At 39.1% G+C, this 18,234-nt stretch overlaps 1 protein-coding gene across 1 annotated transcript in view; it reads left to right on the top strand.

Annotated features, from left to right (window-relative positions):
• KLF9 (KLF transcription factor 9) overlaps window positions 1–18,002 on the top strand; it is a 32,603-nt gene extending 14,601 nt beyond the window's left edge. The window contains exon 2 of the mRNA XM_072611391.1: window positions 8,871–18,002. Coding sequence (XP_072467492.1) covers window positions 8,871–9,100 — 230 coding nt within the window. The 3' untranslated portion in view covers window positions 9,101–18,002. The remainder of the gene's footprint in view (window positions 1–8,870) is intronic.
• Window positions 18,003–18,234: the final 232 nt, after the last annotated feature.

Genomic DNA, 18,234 nt, shown 5'->3' with positions numbered 1-18,234 from the left:
TCTTATTTTCTCAAACTTTCCAGAATCTCCTCTGCTGATTGTATCTGTGGGTATGGAAGCCCCAAACTTATAAGAGCTTTCATTTTCTAAAAGTACTTCTAGATGGTTGGTTCTTCCCGGTTTCCTTCCTGAGTCTAAGTGACTACTTACTACCTGTAGGACATATTTCTTGACTTCTCTGGGCTTTAGATTCCTCATTTGTGAAATCAGAGGCTTATACTAGATGCTATCTAAGGTGCCTGGAGCAGGACTTCACTTCCCTGAGCCATTTTTCTCTTTCAGCTCTAGAGCTATGATGTTTTAATCTGTCCTCTTAGTGCTAATTGGTTTGTCAAAAAAGTAAATTTACTGGCTAGAAGCATCTTCCCTTACTAATAAAATACCTTTCACTGTTGACCTTTGGCCATAAACTAATGTTTTGGCCTTCCCTATTCTACTTTGCAAACAAGGCTGCCATGATCCCTCTCCAGCAGACCTTGAGAGTAAGACCCTCTACAATCCCTTAGCTTAGGCCTCCTCTAATAGCCCTCCCACCATGTTGTTTCAGGAATTCCCTAGTTCAGATACTATTTCAATTCCTCCTATCAACCAGTGAATAGGTGATAAATGCTACTATGTATCAGGTACCATGCTCGGTGCTGGGGATACAAATGCAAAGAATTAAATAATTGCTACTGTAAATGCCAATTTCATGTTCAAGGGTACTCCATTACGGTTCATGCTCCCTTCCCAAGGAAAGTAGCTTTCTAGGCTCCAATTTTGCAATCAGGAAAAAAATAATACAGATATACTGTGAAAGGGGGCAGCACGCCACCATATATACACACCAACAGATTAATACATGCCTGTATATTATACATATGTATATGTACATGCATGTGCATATATATACACATGTGTATACATACACACTTCTCAAGTCTAATTTTTGAAATAACAAGCTACTATTATTATATACATACACACCCTCCTCTGCCAGTAAATGCCAGGTCTGACACCACAAGGCAAATTTAAGATTATGGTTAGAGTTACAGGATATTGACTTGCTAGAACCAGGAGTGGGAATGTCACATATATACTCCCACTTCCTGGACTTCCAAGACTACATAAGGGAGGGAGATAGCTTGGTGCTCTAGGAAAAGCCTTGGCTCTGGACTCAGAGGACCTGAATTTATATTTTTGCCTCTCTTGCTTATACTTGTGTGACTTTGGGCAATTAAGGGCGTCCCTGGGCCTCAGTTTTCCTCATCTGTAAGATAAAAGGTTGGACTCAATTGTTTCTGAGGTCCCTTCCAGGGCTAGATCCAAAATCCTCGTTAAAGATCTACTTGTGGGTTGTCTGGTTACCTTACTAAATCTTTGTTATAGGTAAGAAAACTAAATCACAAAGAGGGATTAGATTACTGCACAAGACTGAATAATGAAATGGGATGCTGGCATTCAGGCAGTTATTTTTTTTTAAAGCATATTAAACTATTTCATCCTTACATAAACATCTTTGTGTAGTCAAGTATAATCCTAGAAAATTGGGTTTTTGATTTCTAACGATGTTCAAAATTAGCATGAGTGGAAATGACTCCTTTAGCAAAAAAAAAGGTATGTTCTCCATTCATGAAGGTCCTGCAAACTTTTTTTTTTTTTTTGCCATGAACTGGAATATTTTGTACTTTTAGGAGGGAAAGGTAACTACTTGAATTTTGTATCTGCAAGTAATGATTGCCTTTATGTCTAGAAGAATTCCAGTTGTTGATGGATCGCCATATTTCTCTGTTTTCGGATCCACAAGCTGTCTTGATGGCTTAGGTTACCTCCAAACCTGTTTGTGAAGGAGCAGCCCCAGAGACAAGAACTTTTTAACTTACATGCTTCTGTGAAACTTACTCCTCTTTCTTCCTCCTGTTTGGCTCATTTTCTTAAGTACATTCCCTGGCCAACAACCTGGGCACTGCTATCTTGGTAGCTCAGGTGTGAAAGGGTTTCTCTTTTGCAGGTAGAAATATAAAAGAAAGAGGAAGGGGTGGGCAGGAAAAAAAGGAAGTCTGATGCACTAAATCTAGGAAAAGTTGCTTTACAACTCAACTCATTTTAGAAGGCAAGTCCATTCTGCCATATCCAGATGGAAGGTACCTTGAGACAAAGAGAGATTAGAAAGACATACATGGACAGACACAGACAGAAATAGTTAGATAAAGATAGAAAGGTAAAGTTAGTGAGTGAACATTTATTAAGTGCTTACTATATGCCAGGCATTATGCTAAGCACTAGGTATACAAGTGCAAGCAAGAGAGTGTCTGCTCTGAAACAAGCTTACATTATAATGGGGAAAGACTACACATAAAAAGGAAGCTGGAAAAGGGGATAGAGTGGGTACTGTGGTGACTTGGAAGCAGAGCTTAGAGAGGCCTGGGCCCCAGCAAACCAAAGCAAAAACTGATGTTGTTTACAAGAATAAGCCCCAAAATCTGAAATAGTTTTAGAACGAAATTTATTAGTTGGTTTGGTAGCGGGGATGAAAGGAGCCAGAAAGGAGATGCGGCTCCCCTTTCCTCTAGACTCTGGGAGGTATGTATGATATAGGAATTGGACGAGGATACCTGCACATGAACCACGGATGCGCAGTTAAGCAGTTTTGCCCAGAGAGCAACATGAAAACAAGGTAGATTGAGATGGATATCAGAAAATGTAAACATACAATAAAATTTGCGTGAACTCATAGCATGAGCTTGTGTAGCCCTTTATAAAACAAGACCTGGGTATGGAGACACAGAATAAGAATGTTTTGGTGAATCCAGAAACTGGGAGAACCCAAAATTCCTTGTAACCATCTATAGCATTCCTGGAGAGTTAATGAGGTCGGGGAACATTCTGAGTTCAAACAATCTCTAATCACATAAAGTTAGATTTAAACAGTATGAGAAACGCTATAAATAATAAGACATACTGAAATAATAGAGTTAAGGAACCCAGAAATGAAATACAGGTTGACTAATAAGGAGAAGGTAGAGAAGGTGATCCTGGTCAAGGAGACATAGCATGGGAAAGTATTCCTGTTACATAGCAATACTTGAAGGATCCATGAATTTGTTATTGTGGGTCCATGATCACCAATAAAGATCTTATTTCCACCACTGCTCTTGTGGCTTCCCCAGAATCATTGCAGTCATTAAGCAGCATGACAGAGTGGAAAGAGCCTTGGATTTGGAGTCAGAGGACATGCATTTATATCCCACTTCTGCATGTAGTTCCTCTGCACCTGTTTCCTCATGAAAAATGAAGGGGTTGAGCTAGTTGACCTCCATGCACCCTCCCAGCTATAAATCTATAACCCTTGTGGTCAATCTTCTGATTATAAACCTTTGCAAACTTAACTGGCCTGGTAACTAGGTTATCGCTGGACCCGTATTGGACACTTTTCTTTATTGGTAGACCCTTCCAGAATTTGAATTGTGCTAGCATAGACTCTTTGAAAGTGGCATTCCCATATATTGGTGAAGTTTTGAGGATAGGGGACAGAAGTGATTCCATTAATATAGGGAACTTCCAGTGAGAAAACTCCTTCCAGTGTAGCTTAGCATCCTCTCTTCACCTTACAGGCTTACACAAGTTTCCCTAAGGTGCTCAGGTGAAGTGACTTGCCCAGGACAACACACCCCAAATGAATCAGGGACAGGATTTGAGGTCTTCCTGTCTCCAAGGACCATTCTCACTGTCTCTTTAGTAGCCTTTAGCTAAATGAGTCATTTTTCTACAGAAGATGAACTCACATTTTAGAAAACATATGTTCAGATGGCCCGTGTACCCAGTTTGGAAGACCTTAAGAAACATCACCAAACCCCTTACCAAGATCTCTTCTACAATGCATTTGTGGTTGCTTTTAAGCAATTACTAAACACCAAGTCTCTCTAAACAAAGTCTCATTCCTACAAATCTGCCAGAAACAATCATTCTCAACAAAAATTGATGTTTGCTTTGCATTCAAAGAAATGCCAAAATCTCCATGGTTAAGTTGTTTTTTTCAAAAGAATGCTTCTACAGAATAGGAGTGGAAGTATTCGATCTTTTCTTCTCCCTATCTAAACTAACCTACAGAGTTAATTCTGACTTAAGTTGGAGGAGGGAAAATTGAGGGGAAAGAAGAGAAAAGTAGGAGAATGAAGGTATGGGGAGACACTTCTGAAATAGTCTCGGTCTCCCCGATCCTGGGATGGCTAAGCCTGAAGAGGGAATGAGTATAAAAAAAATTAGAAAAGAGCCTGCTACTTTCTTCTTTGAGTTTGTCCGCCACTAAGACATTCCCTGTAACCAAGCATCAAGATTACATTTCAGGACTTTGACCAAGAAGAATAAGCTTAATTTGAAATTCAGTCAACCAGGTAAAGTCATTGCTCTAAAAAAAAATTATACTTTATTTGAGAAAAGTGGGAAAATCCTTATCCAGAAAAAGAATATATCTTCCAGTTTGTCTGAACTTACTAAGGGCAATTATGAACTAAAGACAAAGAAGTCCCCTGAGAAATAGATAACTGTAAAAAAAAAAGGCCTAGCCTATACTTGGTGTATAGCAAGCAACTTTCTCCATGAATTTTTTTTCCCCTTCTGCTCTGTATTTGTCAGAGAATTTCAATTCAGTGTGGAAATAAATGGAAGGAGAACAGCTTGTAAACAGTAAAAGTTCAGAATGCCTGTTAGGTATTCAATAGTGTCTTCTGTAAAATTGAATTTATTGTGTTTATAGGATCTGGGTGCATTTTCTTGCTAATGATAGATAGAAAGCATTGTTGATAGATGTGTTCAACTTTTTCAAAAGGAAAAGTTCTGGCTCTGATGTAAATGATTGTTAGAATTACATAAGATAGTGTAAGTTGTTTTATTGGATAATTTCTTTGGTGTATGATTGTCCCCTTAAAAAAATGATGCTTTCAGTGCTAGGAATGTTGAATATTTTCCTTTGTTCTCATCTGAGAGTGAGATTTGGCGTTATAGTTCCTGGCTCTGCCACTAACTGGCTTGTAGCATTTGATTTTTCTGGGCCTCAGGTTCCTCATCTTTATCATGAAGGCATTGGACTAAATGTTCTCCCTGTTCCCTTCCCAAATGCTAATAGTCTGTGATTCTATGAAGATGCTTATGATATCCTCTCTTCTCCCTTCTCCGTTCTTTAGTTTTCCAGGCCTAAAATACAAGTTCACTTATAGGTAGTAATATGGCATATTTATTTTTAAAACATGTTGGTTTAGTGCTGTATTAATTATATAATAAGATACACAAACTTCTCTCACTTTTATTTAGAGAAATGGAGAGATTGGCCTTTAATTTGAAAGGGGATGTTTGCTAGTTTAGGTACATGCCTCAAAATTTTCTTTCAAAAAGGTGCCAGGAGATAGATAAACATTCAGTACCATTTTCTCTGAGATATCTCTTGGGAATTTAGGGGTTGTTGGGTTTTTTTTTTTTTCTAGTGTACTGAAAATCAGCTTTGACTTCAGGCTGAGGAGGAAACTTATGAGTTATTTTTTTTCCAAAGAAGTCTAGCAGAAGATGCTAGCGGCCTTCCATGGCTCATGGCTCTGCAGGTTTCTGCTCTGCCATATGCTTTGAGGATAGAGGATATGACTCAGTGACAGTGGCTGTTGAGAAGCAATTGAGTTTAGAAAAACAAGCAAACATGAAATTACACCTGTTAGGGGAGCAATCCTGAAATTTAAACAAAATTGCATAACTAGTTGATTGGCTATTGACTGTAAGTCTTTATGAAACACGTCTAAATGAGATGCATATACATTTCTGATCCAGCTATTTCATACACCTGTTTCTAGCTCATGGGAAATTTCTAATGGATATCACTACTAGAAAGCTGTCTTTCTAACATAAGAAATTTAAAATAATACCTTCTCCATAAATCACTGTTTTAGATTAGCATTGTTAAACTGCTTCTGTTTCTGTGTGCTAAACATTCTTATCTTTGGTCTCAAGAGGAAATTATAACTCGTGGAATATTTCTTTGTAGCAATCCCTTGATTCTAGGATAGATTGGTAGTGGGACACTAGTCAACCCTTTACCCGCCCTGAGTGGGCAACGTTATAGGCAGAACCAACTGTGTTGAATTCAGTTTAGAGTAAACAAATATTTATTGAACACCATATCTGTGCTCAGCACTTCTAGGTACTGTGGGGTGAGAGTGGTGAGGAAGAGATACAAAGAAACATTTGACCTAATCCTTGAACACTTATGCACTGGGTAGTCTGGTACCTTTGAGCTCAATCTTTTTGAACTGAGTAATATATAGTACAGTTTAATCCGCTGGAGTTTGCAAAAGATATGAGCTATTTTAAACCTTATTGCCATTATGAGTACTTTAAGGGGCCCATGACTGTCTTTGTTTTTATATTTGTATCTCCAGGATTTAGCATTTAGCATAGTGTTTAGCATATGGTAAGCAGTTAATAAATACCTTTTCATTCATTTATTAATTATTCATTTACTCATTCATTGCTTTTGAATGTTCACATCCAACTTCTACCATAATATCTCATCCTTCGTATACAGAACTCAGGATTCAAAGGCTTCTGGTTGCCTTTTAGTGGCATAGCTTTTTGGTTTGGAGTGTGCTCTGTGGCTGACTTGCAACTATGAAAAGATGTTCCAATCTTGGGTGGAGTAAGTCAGTTATTACATCCTAGCCTGGCTCGTCTTTTAGTCTGGATGAGAGCAAGCCAGTGGTAGAGTTTCTTATGGTGAATGACCCTCTTAACAAAAAAGGGGAGAGGGGAGCATGTAGTTAATTGTAACTTGCCCCTAACATGATAGAGTTTATTATTATTAATATTATTTAATATTATTATTATTATCCTTATTTCTGCATCTCATTGGCACAGGTTAGAGAATCTGAGGAAAAAGAATGAATAATTTTTGGATGTCTCAGATGCACCACGCTGGACAGCTCCCAGCCTCTGTGAGTCTCTCTGGGCTCCAGGAAGGTGAGGATGGGAGTGAGAAAAATAGTCACTCCTTGCACCTACCAAAGGAGCCTCTAGGAAGTTCAGTGGAGAAGAAGGGTCTATGTATGCAAAATCTCCCAACAGCAGCACTGTTGACCATGTTTGGAAAGGCATGAGGAGTAGACAGGCAGATGGGAAGAAGTCCCTATAAAAGGGGAGGGGGGCGCAGATTTACCTTATATTAAGTTCCTTTGGCCTCACAAATACCCCCATTTTCACTCCCTCTCCCTAAGGCTGGAGTTTAACAGTCTCTGCTGGTCAGATCACTTCAGGGACATTGTTTTCTATTCTGGATAGAACATTTTTAAGAGGGACCATGACAAACCATGTCGTACCCAGAGGAAGGCAGCTAGCGAAAGAAGGGTCTGGAAATTAAGTTTGATAGGGAATAGCTGAAGGAACTAGGAGTATTGACCCAAAAGTGTGCAAAATTAAGGGGAGAATGAAACTGAAAATCTTTAAAAGGGCTGTCACATGGAAGGGGGGAAAATAGATCCTCCTTGTGCTGCTTTAGGAGACAAAACTAGGACCAATGAGTACAAGGTACAGCAAGGGAGATTTTGAGTCATTATAAGAAAGAACTTTCTAACAGTTGAACAGGCTGCCAGTTGATGGACTGCCACAATAAGTTGTGCAGTCCTCATTCCCTGGCAACTGTTCCATCACAGGGTGAGGACCATTTGGTAGATACATACCTAGTTGGGCAGCTTGGTGGTATGGTGGATACAGTGCTTGATCTGGAGTCTAAAAGACTTGAGTTCAATCAAATGAAGCCTCAAACATTACCTAACTCTGTGATCCTGGGAATGGCATTTAACCTCTATCTTAGTTTACTTATCTGTAAAATAGAGATGATAATCACACCTACTCCCCAGGATAGTTGTGAGGATAAAAGATATAATATTTGTAAAGTACTTTACAAACCATAAGGCACTATAGAAATGCTGGCTGTTATTATTATATTGGAGGAAGGATTCCTGCAGTAGGTGATAGATTGGACTAGATGACCCATAAGGTCTGTTCCAACCTGAAGATTCTATGTGAAATGTGAATAGGACTGCAATTTTAGGCTCTTGTTAGCAATAAAATGAAACAAACCAACAAAGACAAAGACCAAAAAAAAAAAAAAACCAAGAAACTACTGACTAATATGTACCCCACTCAATATGAAGAAAAAAAAGGAGTTATTCTGATCTCCAAGGTACTGTGTGACCAGGGAAAAGTGCTAAATAACAATTTCATTTGCATAGAATATAATTACTCCCTGAAAAATTTTATGAAGCTTCAGGAATCTAGAAAAAATATAAAGGGACTATGTCAGATTAGAGCTCTAATTCTACCACTTTCTGCCTGGCCTCAGCCAAGTAGCGTGAGCCTTAGTTTTCCCCTCTGTAAAGTGGAAATAATTATAATGGCCCTCCCTACCTGAGAGCTGTTATGAGGTTCAAATGAGAGAATCTCTTTGAAAGCACTAACTTGTAAAAAGCCTTTTGTCATCAGTAAAATGATATAGGAATATAAGGTACATTATATATCATTGCTCCCAAGTTAATGCTATTAACCATGGCATTGAGCACACACACATGGATTTATGGAAGGCAGTATGGTACAGGGGAAAGAATACTTTACTCTGGAGTCAGAAAATCTGGATTTATATGCTGCCTCTGATGCTTACTACCTAAGTGACTTGGGCAAGTCACTTAACCGCTGTTTACCTCAGTTTCCTCATCTGTAAATGAGGAGATTGGACTAGATGACCACTAAGGTCCCTTCCAACTCTAAGTCTATGATCCTGTGACTTTTAAAATATATATATGTATATTTATATATATATATTTTTAATTCATACTGTCTTGATTCCCTTCTCCTAGGTGAACGACCCTTTCCTTGCACGTGGCCGGACTGCCTTAAAAAGTTTTCCCGATCAGATGAGCTGACCCGCCACTACAGAACCCACACCGGCGAAAAGCAGTTCCGGTGTCCGCTGTGTGAAAAGCGCTTCATGAGGAGTGACCATCTGACCAAGCATGCCCGGCGTCACACTGAGTTCCACCCCAGTATGATCAAGCGATCTAAAAAGGCCCTTGCACATCCTTTGTGAGACCCTGGATGTCCCAGGGGAGATCAGGACAGCAGAAAAAGACAAAAAGAAAGAAAGAAAGAAAAAAGACCCTCAGAGGCAAACAGACAATGAAAAACAAAACACAAACCCAAGCCCCAGAGGTGGCCCACTTTTCAGCACAGGAAGGCAACTGCTGTACAGTCGACATTCAGAGGTTTCTCTCCTTGCATTTTTTTAAGCACATGTACCTGAGGTTGCAGAGTCAACAGTCTTAAACCATCTCAGATTAAGGAGGGAGAGCAGATGCATTGGGGGGAGGGGGGAGGGGAAGGAAGGGATTGAGGGGGTGGGCTAAGGGGAAAGGGGTAGTAATTTAAGGAATCAAAACACTGGTGTACATATGTTTGACTGGGTGAGTCGACCTGAGGTTATCACATGGTGATCCCAGGGCCATTATGCTCGCTATCTCTCTTGGAATTTTGTTTTTTGTTTTCCTTTTTTGATGTATACGCTGAGTGTGCTTAAATTTCCTTAGCAAAAACCACTCTCTGAATCACGTTAATTTAGGAAATAAAAATGGGTAGCACAGCCTTCTCTTTCGGAAGCAAGATCACATCTACTACAGCATGATCACCCCTCAAAGGACTTGAAAACAGACGACTCCTAGGCGGTGGGTATGCAGACATTCAACTTCCACTAAAGACAAACCTTTCTCTCCTAGGTTACGGCTAAGTTCAACCCCCTTTACAACCTTCTTTATAGGAATTCTTCTCTTTTGAACCTAGGTTGTACTTTTATTTGCTGTTACAAAAGTCGAGTAAGTTAAGCACATACTTTTAAAGTGGAGATCCAAGATCCCTTTTGGCATCATGTTATAAACTTGCTTAGGTAGATCTGTGTCATTTGTTGCCAAGTACAGGCTAGGAAATTGTGATCAAGATGGGATCACTGGTATGCAAGCAGCTCAGATTTGAATTTAACTCTACTAATTTGGTCAGGGTTTCCTAACCTTTCTGTTCACATCATCTTACTGTACCATAATGCCACGGATGGGCAGGGCTTTTCCTCTATTGTGTTGTGTTTGAATGGGTGCCTGGCAGCAGCTACATCTTGAAACCTGCTGGTGGGTTAAAGGTCTCTTCTTACCATGTTCATGTAAAACCCCCACTCACAGGAGCAAGAGTTACAAAAACAAAAAAGAAGGGATAATTGAGCTGAGATCTAGAAAGAGATATATACTCCGCAGGTAATGTCGATGAAAATTGCTAAAGTGATTTCAGAGAGCACCCTACGTAGCAGCCTCTTTTAGAGGACATAGGCAATTGAATTACTGTACCACCCTGAAAACATATCGCCATGTTTTTTACGGCATAGATTTCACCACTACACACCTTGTACTGAATGTAGGTGTCTACAAAGACTGAAAAACCACCATGTCAACAATAGAGCACGGGCCTAAAAACTGCACTTTTGGCCTTTAAAGCTAAGTGGCCAGAAAAAAAAATTAACTGCATTTTCAGATTAAAAGAGACACCTCAAAGGAGGAAAAATAGAAGCGACAGTGGGGAAATGTTTACATTTTTTTTTTTCAGAAATAAAACTTTCTGAGCATTTTGTGATCAGATCTTTAAAACAGGGAGCTAAGGTACACACTCTAACTTATACATGTTTATAGAGCTTGTCATGTAAAATTAGGGTGCATGCCTGTAGTGAACACATTATTTTACCTGACAGAAGCCTGCTTCTAATGCAGAAGCAGCGGCAACATGAGGCTCCCAGAGAGGTGGAGCATCGAAGGCACTTGCTTGTCTTTGTAATTCTGTAAGGAGAACTGCTTTTTAACATTTTGGGACTTGGAATAGTCCAAGGAATTAAAAAAAAAAATAGGAATGAATTTTCCCCAGGGAAAGCATGTCAGGAAAATAATGAACACTTTCTACCTCTGTTTCAGCTTTTTGAAACACTTATTTTAAAACCAAACTTTCATTTCTGTGTCCAAACTGAGTTTTAGGGACATTTGTTCTTCCATATGAAATAGGCCTGTCGCCTGTTTCCTGCTGAACTCCTAGAACGACTGTGCTCGCTGACAATCTGCACGTGGCCTTTGGTGACTCAGGGAGTTGGTGGTTGCCTAGCAATTCACTAACTTCCCAAACCTCATCTTCCTCCCTCCCCCAGAAGGAAATTTGGGAAAAGAAAAAAAAGCCAAGTAAATCAAGACAATCTTTCTAAAAGTCTACTTGTGGCTTCTGTCTAGCACTTCTGTGGACAAATGTAGCACTTGTTAAAATAAGATGCACAATTTATTTCCCTCCCCCATCCTCCCTAAAGTTGCTACTTACCTTTTCAAGTTGTAAAACACACATTTGATATTCTCTTACCTGTTACCATGACAAACCGGGTAAACTCAAGGCTACTTTTTATTCTTTGTGATAAATCCTGTTTTAAAATTCACAGACAGGAACCAGCATCCTGATTAGAATGACTATATCTTGATATAGATCAAATAGGATTACTAGAGTTCATTGAACACTAAAACTATGAAGTAATTACTTTTTATATTAAAAAGATCATGGATTTAACTTATTAAAAATCCAAATTCAGGATAGTAATTTTTGTTTACTTTTTTAACCAACTGAATTTTTGAAAGACTGTTGCAGGTGTTAAAAAGGAAGAAAAAAAGTTTTATCTAATAATTCTGTATGTAGTTGTTATTCTGGGAAAACAGTAGTTTTAGTGATAACTCCTCTCCTTGATTAGAGGGGGAAAAGCCCTTCCTCATGGTGGAAAGATGCTGTGGCTCAAAGGTATGGCTTACATCATGCTTCTTTTGAGAACTATACTTGGTAGCTTATAATTACAGAAAACCAATTAGTTGTCAATTTGCAGATAGATTTAGCACAGTACTCATCGTTCTGGATAGACTGTTTCTTTCACTACAGATGAATGATCTATAACACTGTAAAATACCAATCTTGACAACTGTTTAATCAGTTTTATTTTTGTACAGTATTAGTGACCTAAGTTATTTTGTTGTCCCATTTTTTTTGTAAATCAAAATGAAAATGGAAAAAAAAAAGAGAAAGTATCCTAACGGTAGGGATTTTGTACATATGTATATAAGTTGTCAAATAAACACAATAAAATGGTATGAATGGATTGAGTGATATGAGCCATGGTGTGATGGGAAGGCCCAGGTCTCAGCTGCCGGAGAAGGCACCAGTATCCATGGCTCCCACAGAACTATTTACAGTAACTATGATGGTCACCTTGACTTTTGTACATTCCATTGTAGGAAATAATTTTAACAAATGTGTTTGTATTTTGAGTTTTATTTCTATCCAAGGAGGTAGGTGGGATGGAGGCCACCACAACTATGGTATGAGTTGGAGGGAAAATATATTCTCCTATCAATGTTACTCCTCCTTGGGAACATAAGATCATCAGCACCAGTCAATGCTTATCAAACTCATAATTCTGTGGTGGTGTGCTTGGTATCCTACAGAAAAAGGTCGGTAGACCTCTACCCTGTTCTCTGGAAGGTCACAGTCTCACCTTATTTTTGAATAACACTTTACAGTTTACAGAGCTCTACCATGTATATTACTTAAGCTCTTACTTAGATCTTAGATACCTTGGAGATCATCTAATCTTATCTTAGACCCCTTTTGCAGTCTGGTGAAGCCTATGGGACCCATCTCAGAATAAATGCATGAAATGAAATACATAGGCTTACAAAGGAAATCAATTAAAATATAGTTAAATATTTTTTAGAAGTTAATGGATGCCAGGTTCATAGAGCTTCTTCAAGGTCCTCACCCTGATCCAGTCCCTCTCCCTCATTTTATACATGAATTAAGAAATTTAGGCCCAGAATGACTGACTTGCCCAAGGGCATACAAGAAATAATCTTTTGAGTTTGGGATTTAAACCCAGATCCAGGGACTCCAAATTAAATGGCCTTTCTACTATGTTATACTGCATTTACTCAAAATGCTTTGATGGAAGGAAGACAGATTTTCTTATGTTTATTTTCAGAAAAGGGAAAACAGCTCAGAGAAGACTGTCTACAAAGTTACAGAATGGTTGTTTCTAATCTGTAACCCCCTTCCAGTAGGTAATAGGCCTCAATTCTTATCTATACTTTGTATTTCCCACATGCCTAAACTGGGCTCTTAGCATATACTTAACAAATGTTTGTTGAATGAATATAGTACCACAATGTAGTCTTTTAACTAACGGCTCCAGTCTTTACCACTTTCTTAGTTCTGAACTGATCATGATAAAATTTTTAATCCCTTTTGTGATTTGCTCGGGAAGAGAGGACATGGTTGTGTGGGAGGGAAAATGCACATTGATAAAGACGCAAATTATAAATTGATTTGCTAAGAGGCCTCAGGGCAGTTAAATAAACCATCAGGTTGATAATATGGCTATAAAGGTACCACAGAGCTGATCACTGAGATACATTAAACATGACATAATTAGAATTGGGATTAGGCAGTTCCTTGTCCAGACTGAACTGAAGAGGATAAAGCTTGTCAGTCCTCCAGTCAGTCTGTGGAGGCTTTGTAGGAAGCAGATTTCAGGAGATAAGAGCTGACGCTTATATAATGCTCTAAGGTTTGCTAGTGCTTTTACATAAAGTCTCTCAGTGGGGGAGCATATGTAACAACCCTGGTGAGGTCTAGTGTATCATAGACATTATCCCCATTTTTGGGAAAGAAAGGTTTACACCAGGATTGCACAGTTAGAGTCAGAAGCAATTTGAATCAAGTGCTCCTTCCACCACACAAACACTTCTAGAGTCTCGAAAAAATATTTTGGGTATAGAGTACCATTTTGGAGAAAGCTAAGTTAGAGTAGGATGAACAGTTGGAGAAAATAATTCGACATTTAATAAGCAAATCATATGGTGTTAGGCATTGTTGAAGGCATAAAGTGAATGAAAAATTGTCTCATACTCAAGCTTATAATGTAATAAGACATAAACTAGATGAAATAAAAATGATCATAAATGGTACAATCCAGTAGACATTTCAGGAAAAAAGAATTGGCAGGAGCAAAACCAAAGCATGTTCTATTCAGATAGAGCTTTGGGAACTGGAAGGGTCCATGGTGATCATCTGGTTCAGCCTCTTTCACAGATGAAGTAACTGAAGTAATTTGCCCAAAGGCAAATGTAGGAAAGGCAGAATTGTAACCTTGGTCTTCTGACTCTCAAGTCTAAAGCCTGACACCAGGTTGGTGTTTTGCTTTTTTTTTTTAAACCAAAAATCTTCTACAAAGATGATAGATGTTAGATTAAGAGAATGAATCACTGGATTTATCATTTCAAAGAAGAAATTTTAGAATAAAAAATAAAATATATATGGTGCCCCAGGCAACTCCCTAAGACTTGTATCCCAGTAGAGGTGCTAATTTTTACTGAGGGTGGAGGGTTCCCTCACCATCAGCCTCTACCCATGAAATCACAAGACTTGAACCCTTCCTGGTGTCTCCCTTAACAGGATGACCTTAGGGATCAAGTGATCCAACCCTCATATTTGATAGATAAGGCAAAAGGAGATCTAAAAATATTTAGTGACTTGCCCAAGGTCACCTCCCAGTTGATAATGGATCTGGGCATAGAACCCAGGTTGTAGGAAAGAAAGGAAACAAACACTGATGATGATGCACTATGCGGTAGGGTTTGTGCCAAGTACTTTTACAATATTATCTTGTTTGATCCTCACAATAACCCCGCATGTAGGTGCTATTTTTGCCTTCATTTTACAGTTGAAGATGCAGAGGCAGCCAGAGGTTAAAAGTGGCTTGTTCAGGGTCACACAACTAGTAAATTTCTGAGGCTGGATTTGAACTCAGGTCTTCCTGATTCCAGCCCTGGCATTCCATCCACTATGCCACCTAGGTGCTTCTAGGTTGTAGGTACCTAGTGCCTGGGCTTAAAATCAAGAGAACATAAGTTAAATTGTAATAGCTAACATTGATATAGCTCTTATTATGTGCTAAGAGCTTTATAATTATTCTCATTTAAGCCTCGCATCAATAATAGGTGCTCTTAGTATCCCTGAGGCAAACAGAGATTAAGTGATTTGCCCACAGTCACACAGCTAGTAAGTATACGAAATCAAATTTGAATTTGTCTTCCTTACTCCAGGTCTGATGGTCTTCCTCCAACATTAGCTGTATGAACACTGGACAAGTCACGTAAATTCTGTGAATCTCAGTTTCTTCATCCGAAAATGGAGGGTAATAAAAATAACTTAGTATCTCCTCACAGGTTGTAGTAAGCCTCATAAGAGTAAAGTGTGCTGTAAATGTGAGTTATCATGATTAATCTTGTTTTTATAGTAGGAATTAAGATTGGGAAAGTAGTCCAGGTTAGATTTCAGATGGCCTTGGTGCAGTAGACGGAAATCTGAATTTTAAGTTATATTATCTGAGTTCACATCCTGGCGCTGCCATTTAATAACAGGGTGACCTTGGACAAATCATTTCCTCTCTTCTATTTTCTAATGTATAAAAGGACTAGGATGAGCCAGATAATCTTTAAAGTCTTTTTCAAATGTAAAGTCCTGTGATTTTATAACTCCCATGAAGATAAATCATTGCCTTAGTATATTTTTCTCACCTGGAATTTCATTAGAAATTCAATATTAGACCCACATCTTTGGCCTCCTGATTTTATTAACTTCTGGCATAGCACCTCCCCCTGGTGCTCCAGTGAACCTAGAAAAGGCAAGTAAAAAGTTTATGGAATGATGCTTTTTATTCCATGTGAAGGTTGTGGCAAAATATTCCTTTCAAGAAGTGATTGTGAATTTAGGAACTGCACCTGTAAAGAAGACTAGTGTATTTCCTATAAAAATGTAAACATGGGTCCTAAATGTTGTCAACATTGTAAATATTGTCAGCATTGTAATAGAAGTTAATGGGGATCCTCCAAGTCTAAGTAGGAACACCCTTAACATGCACATTAGTACTGTATAGGAAGATGGTAAAGGGAGAGGAGGCAGAATGGAAGATGATACTTTTTAAATCTGGGTCAGGTAGGGGGAATATGGCTCAAGGAGCTGAGTAGTGAAAAGCTACAGGGTGCTCATTAGGAAAACGAGACTGGAGAAAAGAGAGACTGAGAAAGAATTGGAGAACCCATGTTGTGCAATCAGAATTGCAGCAACTAGGTACAACCTTGGAGAGTATGGGGGTGGAGGGATTGGGAAAGGGAGAGATGGAAAAAGGGTTGGGTGAGGAAAAGAGAAAATTAGGAAGGGAGAGGAAAAGAGGGAGGGGGAGAGAGAAGGAGAATACAGAGGAAGGGAGACAAAAAAGGAGGGAGGGAAATAGGAAGGAAAGGGAAAAAAGAGAGAAGAGAAAGGGAGAATATAGAGGGAGAGAGAAAAAGGGAGGGAGGGAAACAGGAAAGGAGAGGAAAAGGGAATGACAAAGGTTGGCGGGGTGGGGGAGGAAGGAGAAAGAGGGGAAGGGAAAGAAAGAGAGCATTGAACAATTATGTGAGGGGGTCCTTACTTGGGCATCTAAGTATAAAGGATAAACATTGGATTTGGAGTCAAAGAAAACAAATTCAGATGCCAAAGCTGCCTTTTGCTACCTTTTGTTGTGGGCAAGTCACATTCTCTCTGGATCTCAATTGTTTGCTTGTTTTTTAATCTGTAAAATGAGAGGCTTGAATTAGATCATCTCTGTGGTCCTTTCTGGCTCTAATTTTGATCTTTTGATTTCCCCCAGGGGCCAAAGATTAACTCAGTCCAGGACTGGTTGCTGACTTCAGTTTGTACTTTGAGGGTCAGGGGGCCTATTATAGTTAGTTAATTTATTAGGACTTGTGCTTAGTGAGGAGGATACAAAAAAAGTCAAGGAATTCACCTAATGCGGGAGACAATATGCAAATGCTGAAGGCTCTAGATAAATGGGAGCTCTATGAGGTAACTGTTTACGGCTCCAAATGGGAGTTGTCTGTCAATCACAAGAGCTAGGACCTGTCTCTTGGTATTCCCCTTAGAATTTTATTTCCCACAGCTTTAGTGCCCCAAAGCGTGTGCCATGGCCTTGGTAAGGTTTTGTTGGTTTGGGCTTTTTTGAATTGTTGGAACCCAATCTAGGCATTGTAGGGAGACCATTCCTATTAGAGAGATCACTAGCCTGGGGTGACAGAAACCTGGGTTAGTTACACTGTACTAGAAGTCAGGAGACCCAGCTTTAAGAGTCTCAGCTCTGCTCCCTACTAGTTGTTTGCCTTTGGGTAAGTCGCTGAATGTTTCAGAATCTGGTTTCCATAGTTCAGCTAATCGAAAATCTAAAGAATCTTTAAAAACACTAAATATAGCTCATCTCACCTCCACTCTAATTAAACTAGGTATGTTTTTTACCTTATGAACTTCCTAGGTGCCCCATTTCCAGGATGCTGGTTTAAATATGACCTTAAAGAATCCTTGGGGGCAAACGCCATGAAGTGTCAGGCATATAGTAGGTGCTTCATAAATGCTCATTCATTCATTCAGGTCTTCTAGGGGTGACCTGGGGATGTTCTAACTGCTTCAGCAATTTGTGTTCTTCTTGTTCTATATTGTGCTATCTCTTCTCGACTGCATTTTGGCATGAGAATTTTTCGTTTTTGAGCTGCCACGTTTCTAGCTATGTCCTGTCTAACCCTGGCTTTCTTTAAGTCTCAGCAATTTCTTGCCTTCTGCAAGAAGCCTTTCCTGGTCACCCTTAATGCTAGTGCCTTCCCTCTGTTGATTATTTCCAGTTTATCCTGTATATATCTTCTTTGTATATGTATCTTGTTTGCATGTTGTCTCCCTCCTTAGATTGTAAGCTCCTTGAGAGCAGGGACTGTTTTTGCCTCTTTGTATCCTCAGCACTTAGCACAGTACCTGGCAAACTGCAGGCACTTAATAAATGCTTGTGAACTTGACTAGCCTCTCCACTTCAATTCTGTACTCCTTCAGTCACCCCTGGAGATGATGTCTATGGAAGATCATCCATTAATTGGATGGAGTATATCAATTTTTTTTGGTTCTTACACAATACTTCTAAACAGAAAATTCCCTTTTTCCAAGTATGTCCTCCTCCATCTTCTCCCCCAGAAATGACAATGATCTTGGACAGTATGGAGCTACATTAACCATTGTACTTCACCAGAGTTA

The sequence above is a fragment of the Notamacropus eugenii genome, chromosome 1, assembly GCF_028372415.1.
Source record: "Notamacropus eugenii isolate mMacEug1 chromosome 1, mMacEug1.pri_v2, whole genome shotgun sequence".
Taxonomy (NCBI): domain Eukaryota; kingdom Metazoa; phylum Chordata; class Mammalia; order Diprotodontia; family Macropodidae; genus Notamacropus; species Notamacropus eugenii.
Note: the sequence above shows the minus strand (reverse complement) of the source record. Positions and strands in the feature narration are given on the sequence as shown.